Here is a 15,197-nt window from a genome sequence, read left to right on the forward strand (position 1 = left end):
ATTCTGGGACAATTTATTGTCCAACAAAATTAGTTATTGTGACAGGCCCAATGCGTCTCCAGTTAGCTTAGAGGGGTTTTTGTTTTTTTGTGCTTTCAGGGTATTTATGGACGTTTGTTTGTTTGGATTGTGGAGAAGATAAATGCAGCCATTTACAAACCAACGTCCTCACAACCCAAAGCGCTCAGACGTTCAATTGGACTGCTGGATATCTTCGGTTTTGAGAACTTTACCATTAACAGGTAAAAACCCACAGACTTTCATATAGGAAGCACTCTGTGCAGCCCTCAGGTTGTTTTATCTTCAACCTTTAAGATGCAGTGAAATTACAAAAGTTATTCTCCCTAAAGAGTAAAAAAAATCCCCTGAAATTCCTCCATATTTTTGCCGTTTTTTTGTTTGTTTTTTTTTTTAAATAAAATGTGTAAATTCTCTGTTTTGCTCGTTGTCATCCTTCCTGCAGCTTCGAGCAGCTGTGCATCAACTTCGCCAACGAGAACCTGCAGCAGTTCTTCGTCCGTCACGTCTTCAAGCTGGAGCAGGAGGAGTACAACCTGGAAAACATCAACTGGCAGCACATCGAGTTCACCGACAACCAGGACGCTCTGGACATGATCGCCATCAAACCGATGAACATCATCTCGCTCATTGACGAGGAGAGCAAGTTTCCTAAGGCAAACAGCTCAGTTTAACGTCTCACTAGCCGCGTTCCCATCACAAATGTGGGCAAAACTTTGTCAATATTCTGGTAACATAGAAAGAACACAATTTTGGTTTTTTTCTGTGTTTCAGTTAAATAAGTTTGTCCACGCAGTCAAGCCATTAAAAAAACTTGCTGCGCCATCTTCATCAAACTACTTCCTGTCTTCTTTGCAGTTTGTGCCATTAGCAACGATGCAAAAAAGGTGTTTCCATTGCAGTTTTGCATCTCAGCACCAAATCTGTTTACCGAAAAACGAGTGTTTTTTTCGATATTGGCATTTTTCCACTAAGCAAATTTATTTTTTGAAATGTAAAATTATGCAATTATATGGTCTATGGAAATGCAGCTGCTGTTGATTAATTAGGTTGATTTGATGAGTTTCCAGTAGCAGATCCTGTTTCAACAGGACAAAAAAATGAGTTTTATGCACCGTATTATTGCATTTTACTCTAATTAACATAAACCCAGATAGGTTTTTGACATTTTGTGTTATTTTCAGCTTTGCTTATGTCACCAGTCGATAAATGACCTTTTTAATTGTCATGTTCTCTGTAGAAACAGGCAGCAGTTTTTAGAGACGTGATAAAAAATTCTTCAGACTTCTCATAGATCAAACGGTCAGGTTATAAATCCAGCCATCAGCTCACCTTCCCTCCTGCCCCTCTGTTTGTCCCACAGGGGACAGACACCACAATGCTGAACAAGCTCAACTTTCAGCACAAACTCAACACAAACTACATCCCACCGAAGAACAACTACGAGACTCAGTTTGGCATTCAGCACTTCGCCGGAGTGGTTTACTATGAAACAAGAGGTGGGAGTTACTTCACACTGCAGAGATGAGACACTGAACTTTTTTCTTTGCTCTGTTTGGAGCTCAGTTTTGTATTTTTTAATGTGCCTCTGTTCTTTCAGATAGTTTTTCTTTCTTATCTATCACAGCTTTTATTCTTATCTTCTTTTTCCCCCCAACATGGACTGACACACTTTTTGCTGCTCTTCCTTCTTTTTTTTGGTGTCCCTGTCTTACATATCTGTCTCTGCTGAACTTTTATTGTCTGTATCTTACATTTGGGTCTGCTTCTTCACTAATTTATTCTTGTATGTGTGTTTTTGTTTGTTTTTTTAAAGCAAAGAGAACTGTGTAACTGAATTTGCTTGAAGCAAGCTTTCAAGAATGGGCTGGTAAAATAAAAATGATACTGAACAAGCAGCGGATGTTCTCACATGTCTGTGTGTTTAAGCTGCATGTTTGTGTCATTCCTGCAGGTTTCCTGGAGAAAAACAGAGACACTCTGTATGGAGACATCATCCAGCTGGTTCACTCCTCCAAAAACAAGTTCATCAAGCAAATCTTCCAGGCAGATGTTGCTATGGTAACGGACACATCATAAACCTTTCTAGAGGTTATAGAAATTTATGAAATCATCCCTGGTTTCCCAAAGTGTCTATTAAATATCCTCATTTGACAGAGCTAAGTGTTAAAACCTTCAAAACTCTTCATGTAGTTAATTTGTGACAACAGAAAAACAAAAGTTAATTTTCTGTTTCATATTATTGTGGTTTCTTTCTTCCTTTGCATGCCAGAGTTTGCTCTCATGTTTCAGAATCATGTTTCTCAGTAACTTTGCAGTTTTTTCTGTCTTCAATCTTTCTGTACGGTGGGGTCTTTGTGTGCCTGTGTGCTGCTTGTTGCCAGTTTCTGTGTGGTTATCCTCCTGGTGCCACAGCGCTCACTAAGGTAACCGTCTTTAAAAGAAACGCAACCAGCAAACTGAAAATTTTATTACTTTACCTCTTAACCTCTCACATGTCTTCTATTTGTGTTTTTATTATTTCTTATCATAATGTTCCTCCTGAATGTGTTTTTTTTACATAATTACGCTTATTCATTATTTATTTATTTCTCCAAAGCAAAATTTGCATCTTTAAATCACCATCTAGTTTTATACCAATTCTTTTTCAATGTCAAACTCATAAATACAAACTAATGACATGATTTACTGACCTCTACTGGTCACAAAAGGCATCTACAAACATTTTCATCCTTGATTATAACAGGCAGGTAGCACAGGTTTATATTTATTATTGATTATTAGCATTTATTTACAGCCAATCGCTATTTTATAATTATCAAAAATGTATGCTATAAATAAATAAAATTCAACAAATGGATATTTTTTCTACTGTTGATCTTTATTTGAAGTATTTCAATTTCCACTTTCTCAGAATGAACGTTTAGCTACAAATGCTAAGCTAATAGCATTAAGATAATAATGCATTCCATTCACTATATAAGGCAATAAACCATTACTTCAATATATTTCCTCTCTAATTTATTATCATTGCTGTATTTTTTATTTTTTTGCATCTATTTTTTCTACAGAAATGTTGCAGATCACAGCGTTTTATTTTAAATCAGTATGAAGCTGCAGTATCCGCTAGAAAAATGATTATATTTAAAGACAAAAGAATTGGTTTGTGTCACAGCTCAGCAGATTTCAACTTGCCTGACGCTGACAGTTTTTTTCTGCTGTCCTGTTCTGTGTGTGTGTGTGTGTGTGTGTGTGTGTGTGTGTGTGTGTGTGTGTGTGTGTGTGTGTGTGTGTGTGTGTGTGTGTGTGTGTGTGTGTGTGTGTGTTTAGGGGGCAGAAACCAGGAAGCGCTCTCCCACTCTCAGCAGTCAGTTTAAAAGATCTCTGGAGCTGCTGATGAGGACTCTGAGCGTCTGCCAGCCTTTCTTCGTTCGCTGCATCAAACCCAATGAGTACAAGAAACCCATGGTGTGTATCTGCTCTTTTTCCTTTATTAAGCTGCTTACGTAAAGTTAGCAAGAAATTAACTGTAAACGCTAAAGTCATCATTTTGCTCATATGGGGAGATTTATAAGGATATGTTAGTTGATATTTTAAGCATAATCTGTAGGATGGTACAGTTCATGTTAATAAGGTGACCAACTTTTTCTTTTTAACTAATGTATGTTTCCACTTCAGCATGTTCTTTTATTTTATTGTTTTGACAATGTACTGTTAAAAAAAAACCCTTGAATAAAAACAATTTTATCAAAATAATCAAAGATTTTAAGATTTTCTGTGATTGTTTGTGGAGGAAAATGAGGCTTAACTTTACATAAAGTTCCTGTAAATCCTATGTTTTAATAATAGTAAAAAAAGACAACCTTTACATTTGGGCTGCACTAATTGCAGTTTTCTTTAAAAAAAATCTGACCTGCAGATACTAATTTTTGTTTTTATTTTTATTTTTTTCTCTAACATGTTGCCAAGTTGTAACAGTGGGGTTATTTTTCCTTAACCATCCTTTACACTTCATTTATTAAATCCAGCAATGGTTGATCTTCTGACCATTACGGCAGATAAAATCAGTTTCACATCTGCATCTGTCAGCTAATTGCTTTTCCTCCAAAGTTATAGGAATTAGGGCCGATTTCTTGGTGCACTCCTGCTTTCATAAACTTTTCACTTGCAACTTAACTTCAAGACTTGCTTTGATTGACTGGACAAAATGAAAATATGGTCCAACACCTTCCTTTCTGAAAGTCGTCATTGTTGCCTGAACATACAGCTAACGTGTTAGCGCTGGGTGTGTTTTCCAGCTGTTTGACCGGGAGCTGTGTGTGCGTCAGCTGAGGTACTCTGGTATGATGGAGACGATTCGTATTCGGCGCGCTGGATATCCCATCCGCTACACCTTTGTGGAGTTTGTAGACCGCTACCGGGTGCTGATGCCTGGAGTTAAACCAGCGTATAAACAGGTGGGGCTGACATCTGTGGCTATCTGAAATAAAGCTGTACTTTTTACCTCTTAATGCGCAGATTTTCTATTTGTCTCCTTCCTTCTTTAATAAATGAAGTGTGAAATTACGTCTGGACAATAAATCAATAACAATATATCACAATAGACACGTGGTCAATATCAAAAGATAGATGGAATATTCAATATATAAAATATTCACTGAACTCTGATCCAGAATCGCACAGCATTCTGGGAGATGTAGGCAGAGAAAAGGCTTGAAGTGCTCAGCCTCTCACAGCTAACTAAGCTAGGTGGGTGGAATCAACTAACTCTCATTCTTTGGTTACCTAGCAACAACCTGCTGAGTAACAGAAAAGAGCTCTACTACAGAAAAATAAAGCTTTGCTTTCATGTTGCGTTACTTTGTTCTCCTTGTACTAACAGGAGAAATGTTAAAGTGTTCTCCAGCTGCAGCAGATCCACAACAGGGTTTGGAAATTAGGCGTGGGCCATCGAGTGTTTCCTGGTGTCAGGATCCGATCCGTGTTTATCCAACGGGTTTTTCCCACAGATTCCTTTCCTGCGACTCCCTTTGTCTCCCTGTTTCTCCAGCCTCCCTCTCATGCTCTGTTTAGTCAGATGCCTCCGTTTGAGCTCTGATTCTGGGATGTTTGTGTCAGTTTTGTCCTTATACCTGTGATGATTGTGATATTTTGTGTTCTGAATCATTTTTTTAAAAAAGTGACATAACATCCTGAACAGGCTAGGATAGGTCTACGGTCTATGCAAATGATGTTCATTATATTTTTTGCACAAATTCATTCTTGGATAATAAGATTTCGATCTGATCACTTCTGCCTATTTTTCGGGCATCTTGTCACTTTAAATGCAAATAGGTTTTCTGCTGGCCACGCCCCCAACTCAGCGTTTACACTCGCATGTAAAAATGGCTGCAAACAGACGCGCAATTATACAACCATCCCTCTTTGAAAAGCAGAAGTGGAGCCTCCTGCCTAATCAACAAAAATGCAGCAAGTGATTTCTTCTTTATCTCTACAATTGTCTTTTCCAGCAGCCATTGACCAGCAAATGCAGCGGTAAAACCAGCTGACCAAACGTGGTTGAGCTCAGCTTGGGTTGCTAGGTAACCATATAGTCTCCTCTCCCCGACTGTGACTTAGTAATCGGAAAATTTTTGAAACGGCTCTCTTTACAGATTCCAAAACATGATTAGTGCTTGTATGCTTTTAGACCCAAATGAAAGAACTAAAGCATGCAAAAGGTTAATTTTGTTTAATAGATCTCCTTCAATAATAAATTAAAAAAACCTGATGCATTTTTATTACGTTGATAACAAATTAAATTTATTTCATAACAGTCAGAGATCTGTAGAAATACCCGATCACTGGAGCTTTGCTTTACTGAGTGCTAGATGTATCACCTTGTGGAAAAGATGATGCTTCTGTTGAGTTCCAACTCAGCAGAAACAGGAAGTTTTAATTCAGGGAGAATTTTAGAAACTAATTTCCTGTTGCTCTCCCTGGGCAGGAGGACCTGAGAGGAACCTGCCAGCGGATCGCTGAGGCCGTTCTCGGCAAAGACGACGACTGGCAGATGGGAAAAACCAAGATCTTCCTCAAGGTAACTGCCCATTAACGGAGGAACCTGCGACAGGATCATGTTAAAGCGGTCCAATGAAATCCATAACCATTTATGTTCAGGTTTAGGGTCCTTGGAAATGCCTCATTAATGTATGAAGTCCTTGAAACTGCACATTTTTGTGATAAACTGGAATCTAACGTTTGATTAAAACCCTAAATTTGGAAAATTATTTGAAATCAGATATTTTCATACACCTAATAAAAAGACAAACTTTTTTCTCACTGCCTGAAGTTAAATCAGATTAAACCTTTCCTGTTTTAGGTTAGTTGGAATTATCAAAATTATTTTTCCTAATTGCCAGAAAATCTTGCGAGAACATTTTTTGAGAGATTTTTTTCTTCTTTTAAACACAATTTGTTTGGATTGCTTTAATATGATCAATATTTATTATTCCTAATGGCTTATTGATCAGTGTAATTGTAACATATTTTATACAATAAAGGTTGTTAAAATTGGGGATTTTTTTTGATAATTTAATGTTTTGTTTTCGGACCAGTCGGATGTTTAAGGTGTGTGTGAGACATTACAAAACATAACTGTTTTTATTTACCTTGTCCCTGCTGTAAAATGTAGAATACTATCAAAGGATATTATTAACAATAATTATAAATTATATTATAATCATGAATCAAAATGGTCTTTTTTTGGTTTATTTGTGTTGGGTTTTTTTATCTGGAAACTTTAAAATCATTGAAAAGTGCTTGAATTTGACTATATCTGTTCCAGTTCAATTCCAATTCCAGCTCTAGTTATCATAATATAAATGTATAACATTAAAACAGATCATTATTGTAGCTAAATAAACCCTTTTTAGAGTGGTTTCAATGCACCTAACTGGAAATGAACCAGTTCATCCCAGTGGTAAAGCTCTGCTGTGATTGTTTCCAGTTACAGTGACAGGAAGGACAGCATGTTTTGATTCCTGTTCTTTGTGTTTTTTATTTTTTATTTTCGATCTTTATCTGACTTTCTAGTAAACGTATACATTTAATTTCCACTCAGTGAGCTCAGAGGTGATATTGAGTTCAGAGGTCACTGGTGAGGCCCGTCAGTTAACGGGCTAAATGGAAATCTCAGCCGGTGCTGATAGGTTGTTCTCCTCTGTGTTCTCTGCAAAGCTTTCCGCCATGTTTATTGCTCTGTGCTGTAGTCCGGCACTCTGAGTTTACATTTTTGTCCCACATCAGAGTTTGTTTGTGCATTCACACCTCACCAACGTATCAGACTTTTTAGGCGACCTAGAGTTCGAGTAAAGAAAATATTTGATTTTTACAGATGTGTTTTATCACCTTCAATTATGTTTTCTAAACTATTTCTTGTTTATTTGAAGTTTCATTTTGTCATGGCAAAATGTGCTGCTTATTTGGTCAAAGTTTATGTCAAGTAATTAAGCAAATTTGCTCCAGACTTCAAATTATTTTATTTGGATAAAAGTAGTAATGTTAGTTCTGTTAGTCACTGTTAAGCTACCAAACAGTGACTTTTAGGGGGAGAAAATACAACACACTCCTTTTTGATGTGTGTGTTTTATGTCTAAATGACCCTGGTGTGCTGATAGACGTGTGGAAAGTTGGGGATTTTAGTTTGAGAGTTAAATGACATACTCAAGTGTCAGATCTTGGTGTTCTGCTGGACAGGAAGTTCAACAGGAAGGAGAAAGTGCAGGGAAGTAACACCACTTCCTCCTCAGGACTGGCTGAGGTCACTGGAGGAAACAGTTTCAGTGTGTTAAACCTCTTTTGTCTGTTTAGTCAGTTAAAATCTGCAACATCAAAGCTTCGTATTAAAGATGTTTCCTGGTATTTTTATGTGTGATGATGTGCTGAATTTGTCCAAACGTTGCTTTTTTTCTGCAGCAAGTTCACACATGGTGTGAGGAACAGAGGTGAAAACATTAGTTTGTCTTTTTTTACTGTTGGTTTAGGATCATCATGACATGCTGCTGGAGATCGAGAGAGATAAAGCCATCACAGACAAGGTCATCCTCATCCAGAAGGTGGTGCGAGGCTTTAAGGACAGGTACTCTGCATCCTTTTAAACACATTAATTAAACCTTCTGAAAATTTATCACCTGAATACTGTAAATATTTGTATTTGAGAAAATGTTATATTTATTGTTTTTGAGCCATTTTGTAAAGGAGAGATTATTAACTCTTAGAGGCAAACAAAAATCGTAACATTTTATATAATTTTCTGTATTTTTTTTAATCAGATCTAACTTCCTGAGGATGAGGAAGTCAGCATTGTTGATCCAGAAGACATGGAGAGGCTACCTTTGCAGGAAGAGCTATGGAGCTGTGAGGATGGATTTCAAAGATTAGGGCTGGGCGATAAATCAGTTTTATTGATTGATCAATTTTTTTGTTTTTGAAGATTTAATTTTAGGAAAATATAATTTTTACTTTTTCACCAATGTAGTCATTGATTATCGGTTACTCAAAGTAGGAAAGCTGTGTCAGACACATTTTGCACGTATAAAGCGGGGGAGCAATGACTTAAATAATACTTGCTTGTGAAAATCTGCCTTCAGGAAAATGCTTAAAAATAAATATTAGCATAAAAACGTGCTTAGAGGTAAATACTGCAGTTACTGCAGCACGTGGTTTCATGCTGCCACAGAACTACAGTTGGAATCTACACACTTAAAACCAAGCATAACTTCACTTACTGATCTTTGATTTGACAACCAATAAATGTCGTCGTGACAAAAAATGTAATGTTTTCTACCAGTTTCCTTCATGCAGACAAACGTGGTAGTTTCTGTCGATCACAGTTTCATTCAACTGGATGAGGTCACCGGCAAGATCCATTTCTTGCCGCCGTCATGTCAGTTAATCACAATTAATAATTAGCTAATTTTGCAGTCAATTAATTAAATGGAGTATACCGACTCAAAAAAAACAACTGAAAAAAACCAACAGCATATTTAGAGCAGTAATTTGACCAAAATAATAATAAAAAAACGTTGTAAGTATGTTCTACCCAGATCTCCTCAAGTGGGATGATTTTACCTTCACCTTGGTTCAGATTTTATTAAGCAAATTTTGCTGTCCAATTATTAATTGATAAATCCCAAAAAATAATCACCAGATCAGTCCTGCACTGTTTAGATGTTAAGTCAAGCAGAAAGGGCTGAGCTGTTTCACACATTGATGTTAGAAGATGGATCTATAAACTATCAGGACATAGAATCACCAAATAATTCTATGTCATTTAATTTTAGGTAATACAATTTGTATCTTCTTATTTGAAAAAGGGATTGAATTATTTGTTTATTTGCATCTTCTAATGTATTCCTACTATTGTGCAAAAATGCTTTTAGAGACTAAATCTAAAATCTGCACAATGTGGCAATTTTTTTATTTTTTTTTATCAGTTTAATCAGCAGAATAATTGCTAGTTGGAGCCCTAGTTCAGAGTGACGTCCGCCCGTGTTTTACAGCCTCAAATCATTTGGACTTTCAGTTCAGGTCAGCTCACAGAAGGTACGATTAAAAAAGGCAGTTTTAGAGAATACATTTTGTCATTTACAATTTCTTTTTAAGAAAAATCTATTAAAATTGGAAATTTAATTTGGTATGAAATGATCAAATATTTTATTTTTAAGCCACATCGCCCAGCTCTAACACACAGAAGCGTAAATAAAAATACCAAATATCATGAAGCTAAAAGCCTCTTCCTCTCTTTCCTTCGTCCTGACAGATGCGAGCCGGCTTTTCTCGCCTCCAGGCTCTGGTTCGTTCCAGGAAGTTGTGTGCGTCGTACCACGTGGCCCGCCAGCGAATCACGGGCTTCCAGGGCCGCTGCCGAGGTTTCCTGGTGCGTCGGGCGTTCAGGCACCGGCTGTGGGCTGTCATCACCATCCAGGCCTACACCAGAGGCATGATCGCTCGCCGGCTGTACAAGAGGCTAAAGGGCGAGGTAAACACAAAATCTGTTTCATCTGACTGTCTGTAATTACATTCTGCACTTCTAAAAATGAGCTATCGCCAGATCTGACTACATTTTCACTATCCTGCATGGTAATTTAAGTTATCTGCATTCACATTCTGACTAGTAAGAACAGTAATTCAAGATATCTTCGATTACATTTTGACGAGTCAAAATTCCTTTCCAGATATAATGACGTCAACGGATTTGTTATTTGAAAAGTCACACATCTGTAACTACAATATGTCAAACTGAATTAGTCAGAATTAGTCTTTTAAAGGAACTTTGAACTAATATAAGCACTAATTTAGTAATACATCTGGTGATAAACTAATTTTAGATATCTGGAATGTAAGTGGTAAAACAGATTTTATGTTAAAATGGCTTGCCTTACAGCTCTTTCACAACTGAAAAACTAATTATGAGGTCAGACGTGAGTCCCTACTGAGAATCATGATCAATCGACCAGATCTGGGTTTATTTCTGCTGACTTAAAAAAGTGAAAACATGCCCTCATATGTTTTAATTTTCTATAATGTTCTTCATTTCTTTTCCTCATTTTCCACTAATCAGTACCGCAGGAGGCTGGAGGCTGAGAAGATGCGTCTGGCTGAAGAAACAAAACTGAGGAACCAAATGTCTGCAAAAAGAGCGAAAGCTGAGGCTGAACGCAAACATCAGGTGACATATTTATGACACCAAAGACACATCTAAACATATGTTGGAGAATGTTTAATCTTATTCATCTTTCTGATGTTCACAGAATAAATACAGCTGATGTTGGCGCCTGCAGCTGTCAGTCTTTGGTATCATTTCTGTTCATGCATCTGTTTATTTTCTCCTCCAGGAGCGGCTGGCCCAGCTGGCTAAAGAGGACGCCGAGCGGGAGAAGAAGGAGAAGGAGGAAGCTCGTAAGAAGAAGGAGCTGGTGGAGCAGATGGAGAAGGCTCGGCTGGAGCCCGTCAACGACTCCGACATGGTGGACAAGATGTTCGGCTTCCTGGGGACGACGAACTCGTTACCGGGACAGGAAGGCCAGGCGCCCGCTGGATTCGAGGTGAACTGACCTCAATAAAGCACCTTTTACTATCCGAGTATCAATCGGCCAAAATCTGAATCGGAAGGTCAGGCTTTGTAAAGATCGGTAATCGGCCAGAAAACTGCAATCAGTGCACCTGTAGTACCAATCAGTTATATCCTCCTGACTACCAGTAGTTCATTGTTGTCCTCTGTAGAGGACATTTCTAAACTTGAATATCTCCCACCCCCTGCATCTACTGAATTAATTCCTTCTGGTATCTAGAGAGGACATTTAGGGCTTTTCAGTGATACCACATGTGAAGGGGGGGGGACTTTTGTACGTACCTTTTTCTAATTCATAAAAATGGCGTTCATCAGTAATAACACATTTTATGGGAAGAGACAAAGTAAGTGCATAAAACCTTTTATTACCTTACAAAGACTGGGATTTAAAAAAATGGTGATTGGACAATATTTTTTTTCCTGGTAGTCAGGAGGATATAATCATGATGCGATCTGAAGTCCTATAATTCACAGAGCCATCTTGAACAAAAAATGTCTTTTTACATCCACAATAAATATAGTTTACAAAAGGTCCAAAATTCATCATACTTACCCCTGAAAACCTAAGACTTTGTCTCTTTCACAAAGTTTTCATTGTATCTTCTGCTATCTTGCTCTTTCTGTTTTGTTTTAAGTGTTTCGGGTTACAGTTGCAGAAAATGTAAGTGGCTAAAGCTTTTTCAAACCTGCAGTCTGACTTTCCTGTGGAATGTTCTTTACTTTTTTACACAGGAAAGGGAAAAAATTCAGTGAACTTTAGTTTTGCATATAAAACCTCTTAAAGATAAATGTAGGAGTTTGTGGGTCAGGCTTTCCTGCGTGTCAGGGACTGATTCCCCGTCTCCTCCAGGACCTGGAGCACTCCCATCGTGAGCTGGTGGAGGAGGATCTGGACGAGGCTCTTCCTCTCCCTGAAGATGACGAAGAGGAGGATTTATCGGAGTACAAGTTCGCCAAATACGCAGCGACCTACTTCCAGGGCACCACCACACACACTTACGTTCGACGGCCCCTCAAGCAGCCGCTGCTGTTCCACGAGGACGAGGGAGATCAGCTGGTGAGTTTTCTGGCCGGTCAGAAGGTTTAGAGGAAACTTAAAGCTAAACTTTCATCAGATGATGAAAACATTTCACTAAGCGGGTGGCACTGAGCACAATGAGGCTGGGTCAGTTTATAAACTTTGGACTTCTTTTAAAACACAACCTGCCTCTAGAGCTGAAACGATTAATGTGATTAATCAAGACTAATCAATTATTGAAATAATCGTTGAGTAATTTAGTAATCACTTAATCATTGACTACAGTTTACACACTCAAAAAAGGTCATTTGCATTTTAGTGTACAAAAATATTCCAGGCAATATTTTTTGCCTAAAAATGTTTCATTTTTACAAAAATAAATGTTTTTCTAATAACATAAACTATTTGTTTATTTACATTTTTTAACATATTTCTGATATTGTATAAAAAACACTTAAGGGGTTAAAGGAAAAATCTGCAGAATATGGAAATGTGCTTATTCGATTAATCAGTTTACCATCAAAAAATCAATAGAATAATCGATTACTAAAATAATCGTTTGTTGCATTCGCTTCTGTCTCCATGTAAACGTTAAACACTCTCAGCTCAGCTTGTTCTGACCAAAAGTAGGTAAATCTGAGTGAACGCTTTCCTTTGAGAAACGTTTTTCCCTTGGAACCTGATGAAATGTGTTTGACCTTTGCCCCCTGTGAGGCTGCGCTGGCCGTCTGGATCACAGTGCTGAGGTTCATGGGAGATCTACCGGAGCCAAAGTACCACACGGCGATCAGTGACGGGAGCGAGAAGATCCCCGTCATGACCAAGATCTACGAGACGTTGGGGAAGAAAACCCACAAGAGGGAGCTGCAGGCGCTGCAGGGGGAGGGGGAGGTGAGGACGAGAGGTCAAGAGGTCAACATTTAAACAGCTTAGTTACTCTGGAATTATTATTATTTTAAAATTAGGAACAAAAGACGATAGTCTCGATTTATTGTGAAAATTCAAGTACGCTGTTACTTTGGTAGACAGAGCGCTGCTGTGTGTCGTCAGCATTCTTCTTCTGCTCTTTGGTTATGTAAACATTCACACAGAAATCTAACTGCACTTGCATTATTCAGCAGTATGAACCATTTTTAGCAGAAAATCAGAATTGAGCATCAGAACCTGCTGTGTGAACGTAGCCTTACATGTTACAGCAAACAGTGAAGATAAAAACTGAATCTAATGTTAATCATCTAACATAAGAATGTAAGCAGAAAATATTCTGCCAGAAATGAGAGGAAAACCTATGCAAGTGTGTAAAATTTAGCTTCTATTGCTTATTTATCAACACTTTGTTTACTTTTGCCAAATATCTTCATCGTTTAGTCTTTTGTTTAAGAGTGGTTTGGGTTTTTTTTCCCTTGAGACAACTCCTCCTGAAAGCCTGAAGAAAAACAGCGTCCGACACAAACTGGTTTCCCTGACCTTGAAGAAGAAATCCAAGATCACAGAGGAGGTAGGACGTCTGGACGGAGAGGAGGAGGACTGCCTTTGGTAGAGTAGAAAACAAAACGCACAGAAAACAAACACGCCGTTATGCGTTTCAGGTCACCAAGCGCCTCAATGATGGCGAGCACGGTCTCCACGGCAACAGCATGTTGGAAGATCGGCCGACTTCCAACCTGGAGAAACTTCACTTCATCATCGGAAACGGGATCCTGAGGCCGACGCTGAGGTAAGCGGTGAGAAAACGAGTCAGTCATGCAGAAAAGGAACCAGACTGGTGGTTATTCATGTCATTAAACATTAAAGCTGAGTCCAGTTTTTGTTTCGTCAAACTGGTAAAGGAGAACATTTGTTTTTCAATTCAACCAGATTTCCTTGTTTCTATCGCCTTCATTTTCTTTGTTTCAACTTATTCTAATATTTTCTTCGTGCTGAAATTTGATAATTGATGTTTTGTTCTTTACGTATTGTGATTTGAACATAATTTTCCATTTTAATTCGATACAATTGAACATATCTAGTAGGGACGGGTGATATAGACTCAAGATTTTACCACATTATTAAGAGATATTTATTGTGTCTTTGCTGTTTTTTGTTTTCTTTCTTTGGTAATTGTTACAAACTCAAACCTGCTTTTAAAGCTTATCTGTTGTGATTCAGGCTCTTCAGTGCATCAGTAACATAAGGAAGTGATTCTCATCACTAAGCTGCACATTTATTGATCTTATTCAATTTACTGATATTTATCGATGAAAGCAGAAAATCATTTTTGAGGTTACCAGACGTCATCAGTTGGAATTCAATGATGGAGGATTGCCTCTTTTTACAGAGGTGTGAAAAATGTTTGCCTCCTTCCTGGTTTCCTGTTTTTGTGTGTTTGTCACATTCCAGTGTTTCAGAAAATCAAACCAATTTAAATTTAAACATAATAAAACAGGTTTTATATGAAGGTGTTTATTATTAAACAAACATAATAAAGGAAATCAGGAAGGGGGCAAACGCTTCACACCACTGCACACTGGTGATGGTTACAGCAGGGGTGTCCAAACTTTTTGGCTTGGGTGCCAAAAATATTTTGATTCTAATGAGAAAAACTGTCTTATTTCAACTAAAAACTGGACTCAACATTTTATCAAAATCAAGGGAGTAAGATTTCTGTAGACAATGGAAATCATTGTAGATTAAAAACTTTTAAAAAGACCACAAAAATTTTCCAGATTTAAAAAAAATCAACAAACCATTACCTGTTTTATTTTATTTTATTGTCTTTTCAGTAACAAGGCTCACTCTTGATTTATTTTGCCAAACGTACTAAGCGGCTATGATCAGGACTGCATTTTAATAAAAGTTGTTGGATGTTTGCTGTCCTTCTTACTATTAAAATAAATTAAATTCAAAGCAAAAACCTGGATGAATGCTTGTGTTGCACCTCATGTTTTCCTTTGTAAAATGTTAAATTGTTTAATTTTTTAAGTGAAGTTTGCATGCTAAAACTGTTTTTAAGTGGGTATCTGTACCAGACTTCCTTCCTGAACTGGCAAACCACATTAAGATATTATT

At 37.6% G+C, this 15,197-nt stretch overlaps 1 protein-coding gene across 1 annotated transcript in view; it reads left to right on the forward strand.

The window, feature by feature from the left end:
* myo7aa (myosin VIIAa) overlaps window positions 1–15,197 on the forward strand; it is a 56,594-nt gene that overhangs the window by 25,319 nt on the left and 16,078 nt on the right. Inside the window, exons 13-29 of the mRNA XM_014985435.2 lie at window positions 100–242; window positions 464–674; window positions 1,382–1,517; window positions 1,973–2,079; window positions 2,403–2,444; window positions 3,349–3,486; window positions 4,317–4,475; window positions 6,005–6,097; window positions 8,043–8,137; window positions 8,331–8,415; window positions 9,821–10,039; window positions 10,622–10,729; window positions 10,896–11,105; window positions 11,982–12,188; window positions 12,864–13,040; window positions 13,558–13,647; window positions 13,739–13,866. Of these exons, the coding sequence (XP_014840921.2) occupies window positions 100–242; window positions 464–674; window positions 1,382–1,517; window positions 1,973–2,079; window positions 2,403–2,444; window positions 3,349–3,486; window positions 4,317–4,475; window positions 6,005–6,097; window positions 8,043–8,137; window positions 8,331–8,415; window positions 9,821–10,039; window positions 10,622–10,729; window positions 10,896–11,105; window positions 11,982–12,188; window positions 12,864–13,040; window positions 13,558–13,647; window positions 13,739–13,866 (2,348 nt within the window). The remainder of the gene's footprint in view (window positions 1–99; window positions 243–463; window positions 675–1,381; window positions 1,518–1,972; window positions 2,080–2,402; window positions 2,445–3,348; window positions 3,487–4,316; window positions 4,476–6,004; window positions 6,098–8,042; window positions 8,138–8,330; window positions 8,416–9,820; window positions 10,040–10,621; window positions 10,730–10,895; window positions 11,106–11,981; window positions 12,189–12,863; window positions 13,041–13,557; window positions 13,648–13,738; window positions 13,867–15,197) is intronic.

This window comes from Poecilia mexicana, unplaced genomic scaffold, assembly GCF_051168715.1.
Source record: "Poecilia mexicana isolate PSO_F unplaced genomic scaffold, ASM5116871v1 scaffold_13, whole genome shotgun sequence".
NCBI classification, from domain to species: Eukaryota; Metazoa; Chordata; class Actinopteri; order Cyprinodontiformes; family Poeciliidae; genus Poecilia; species Poecilia mexicana.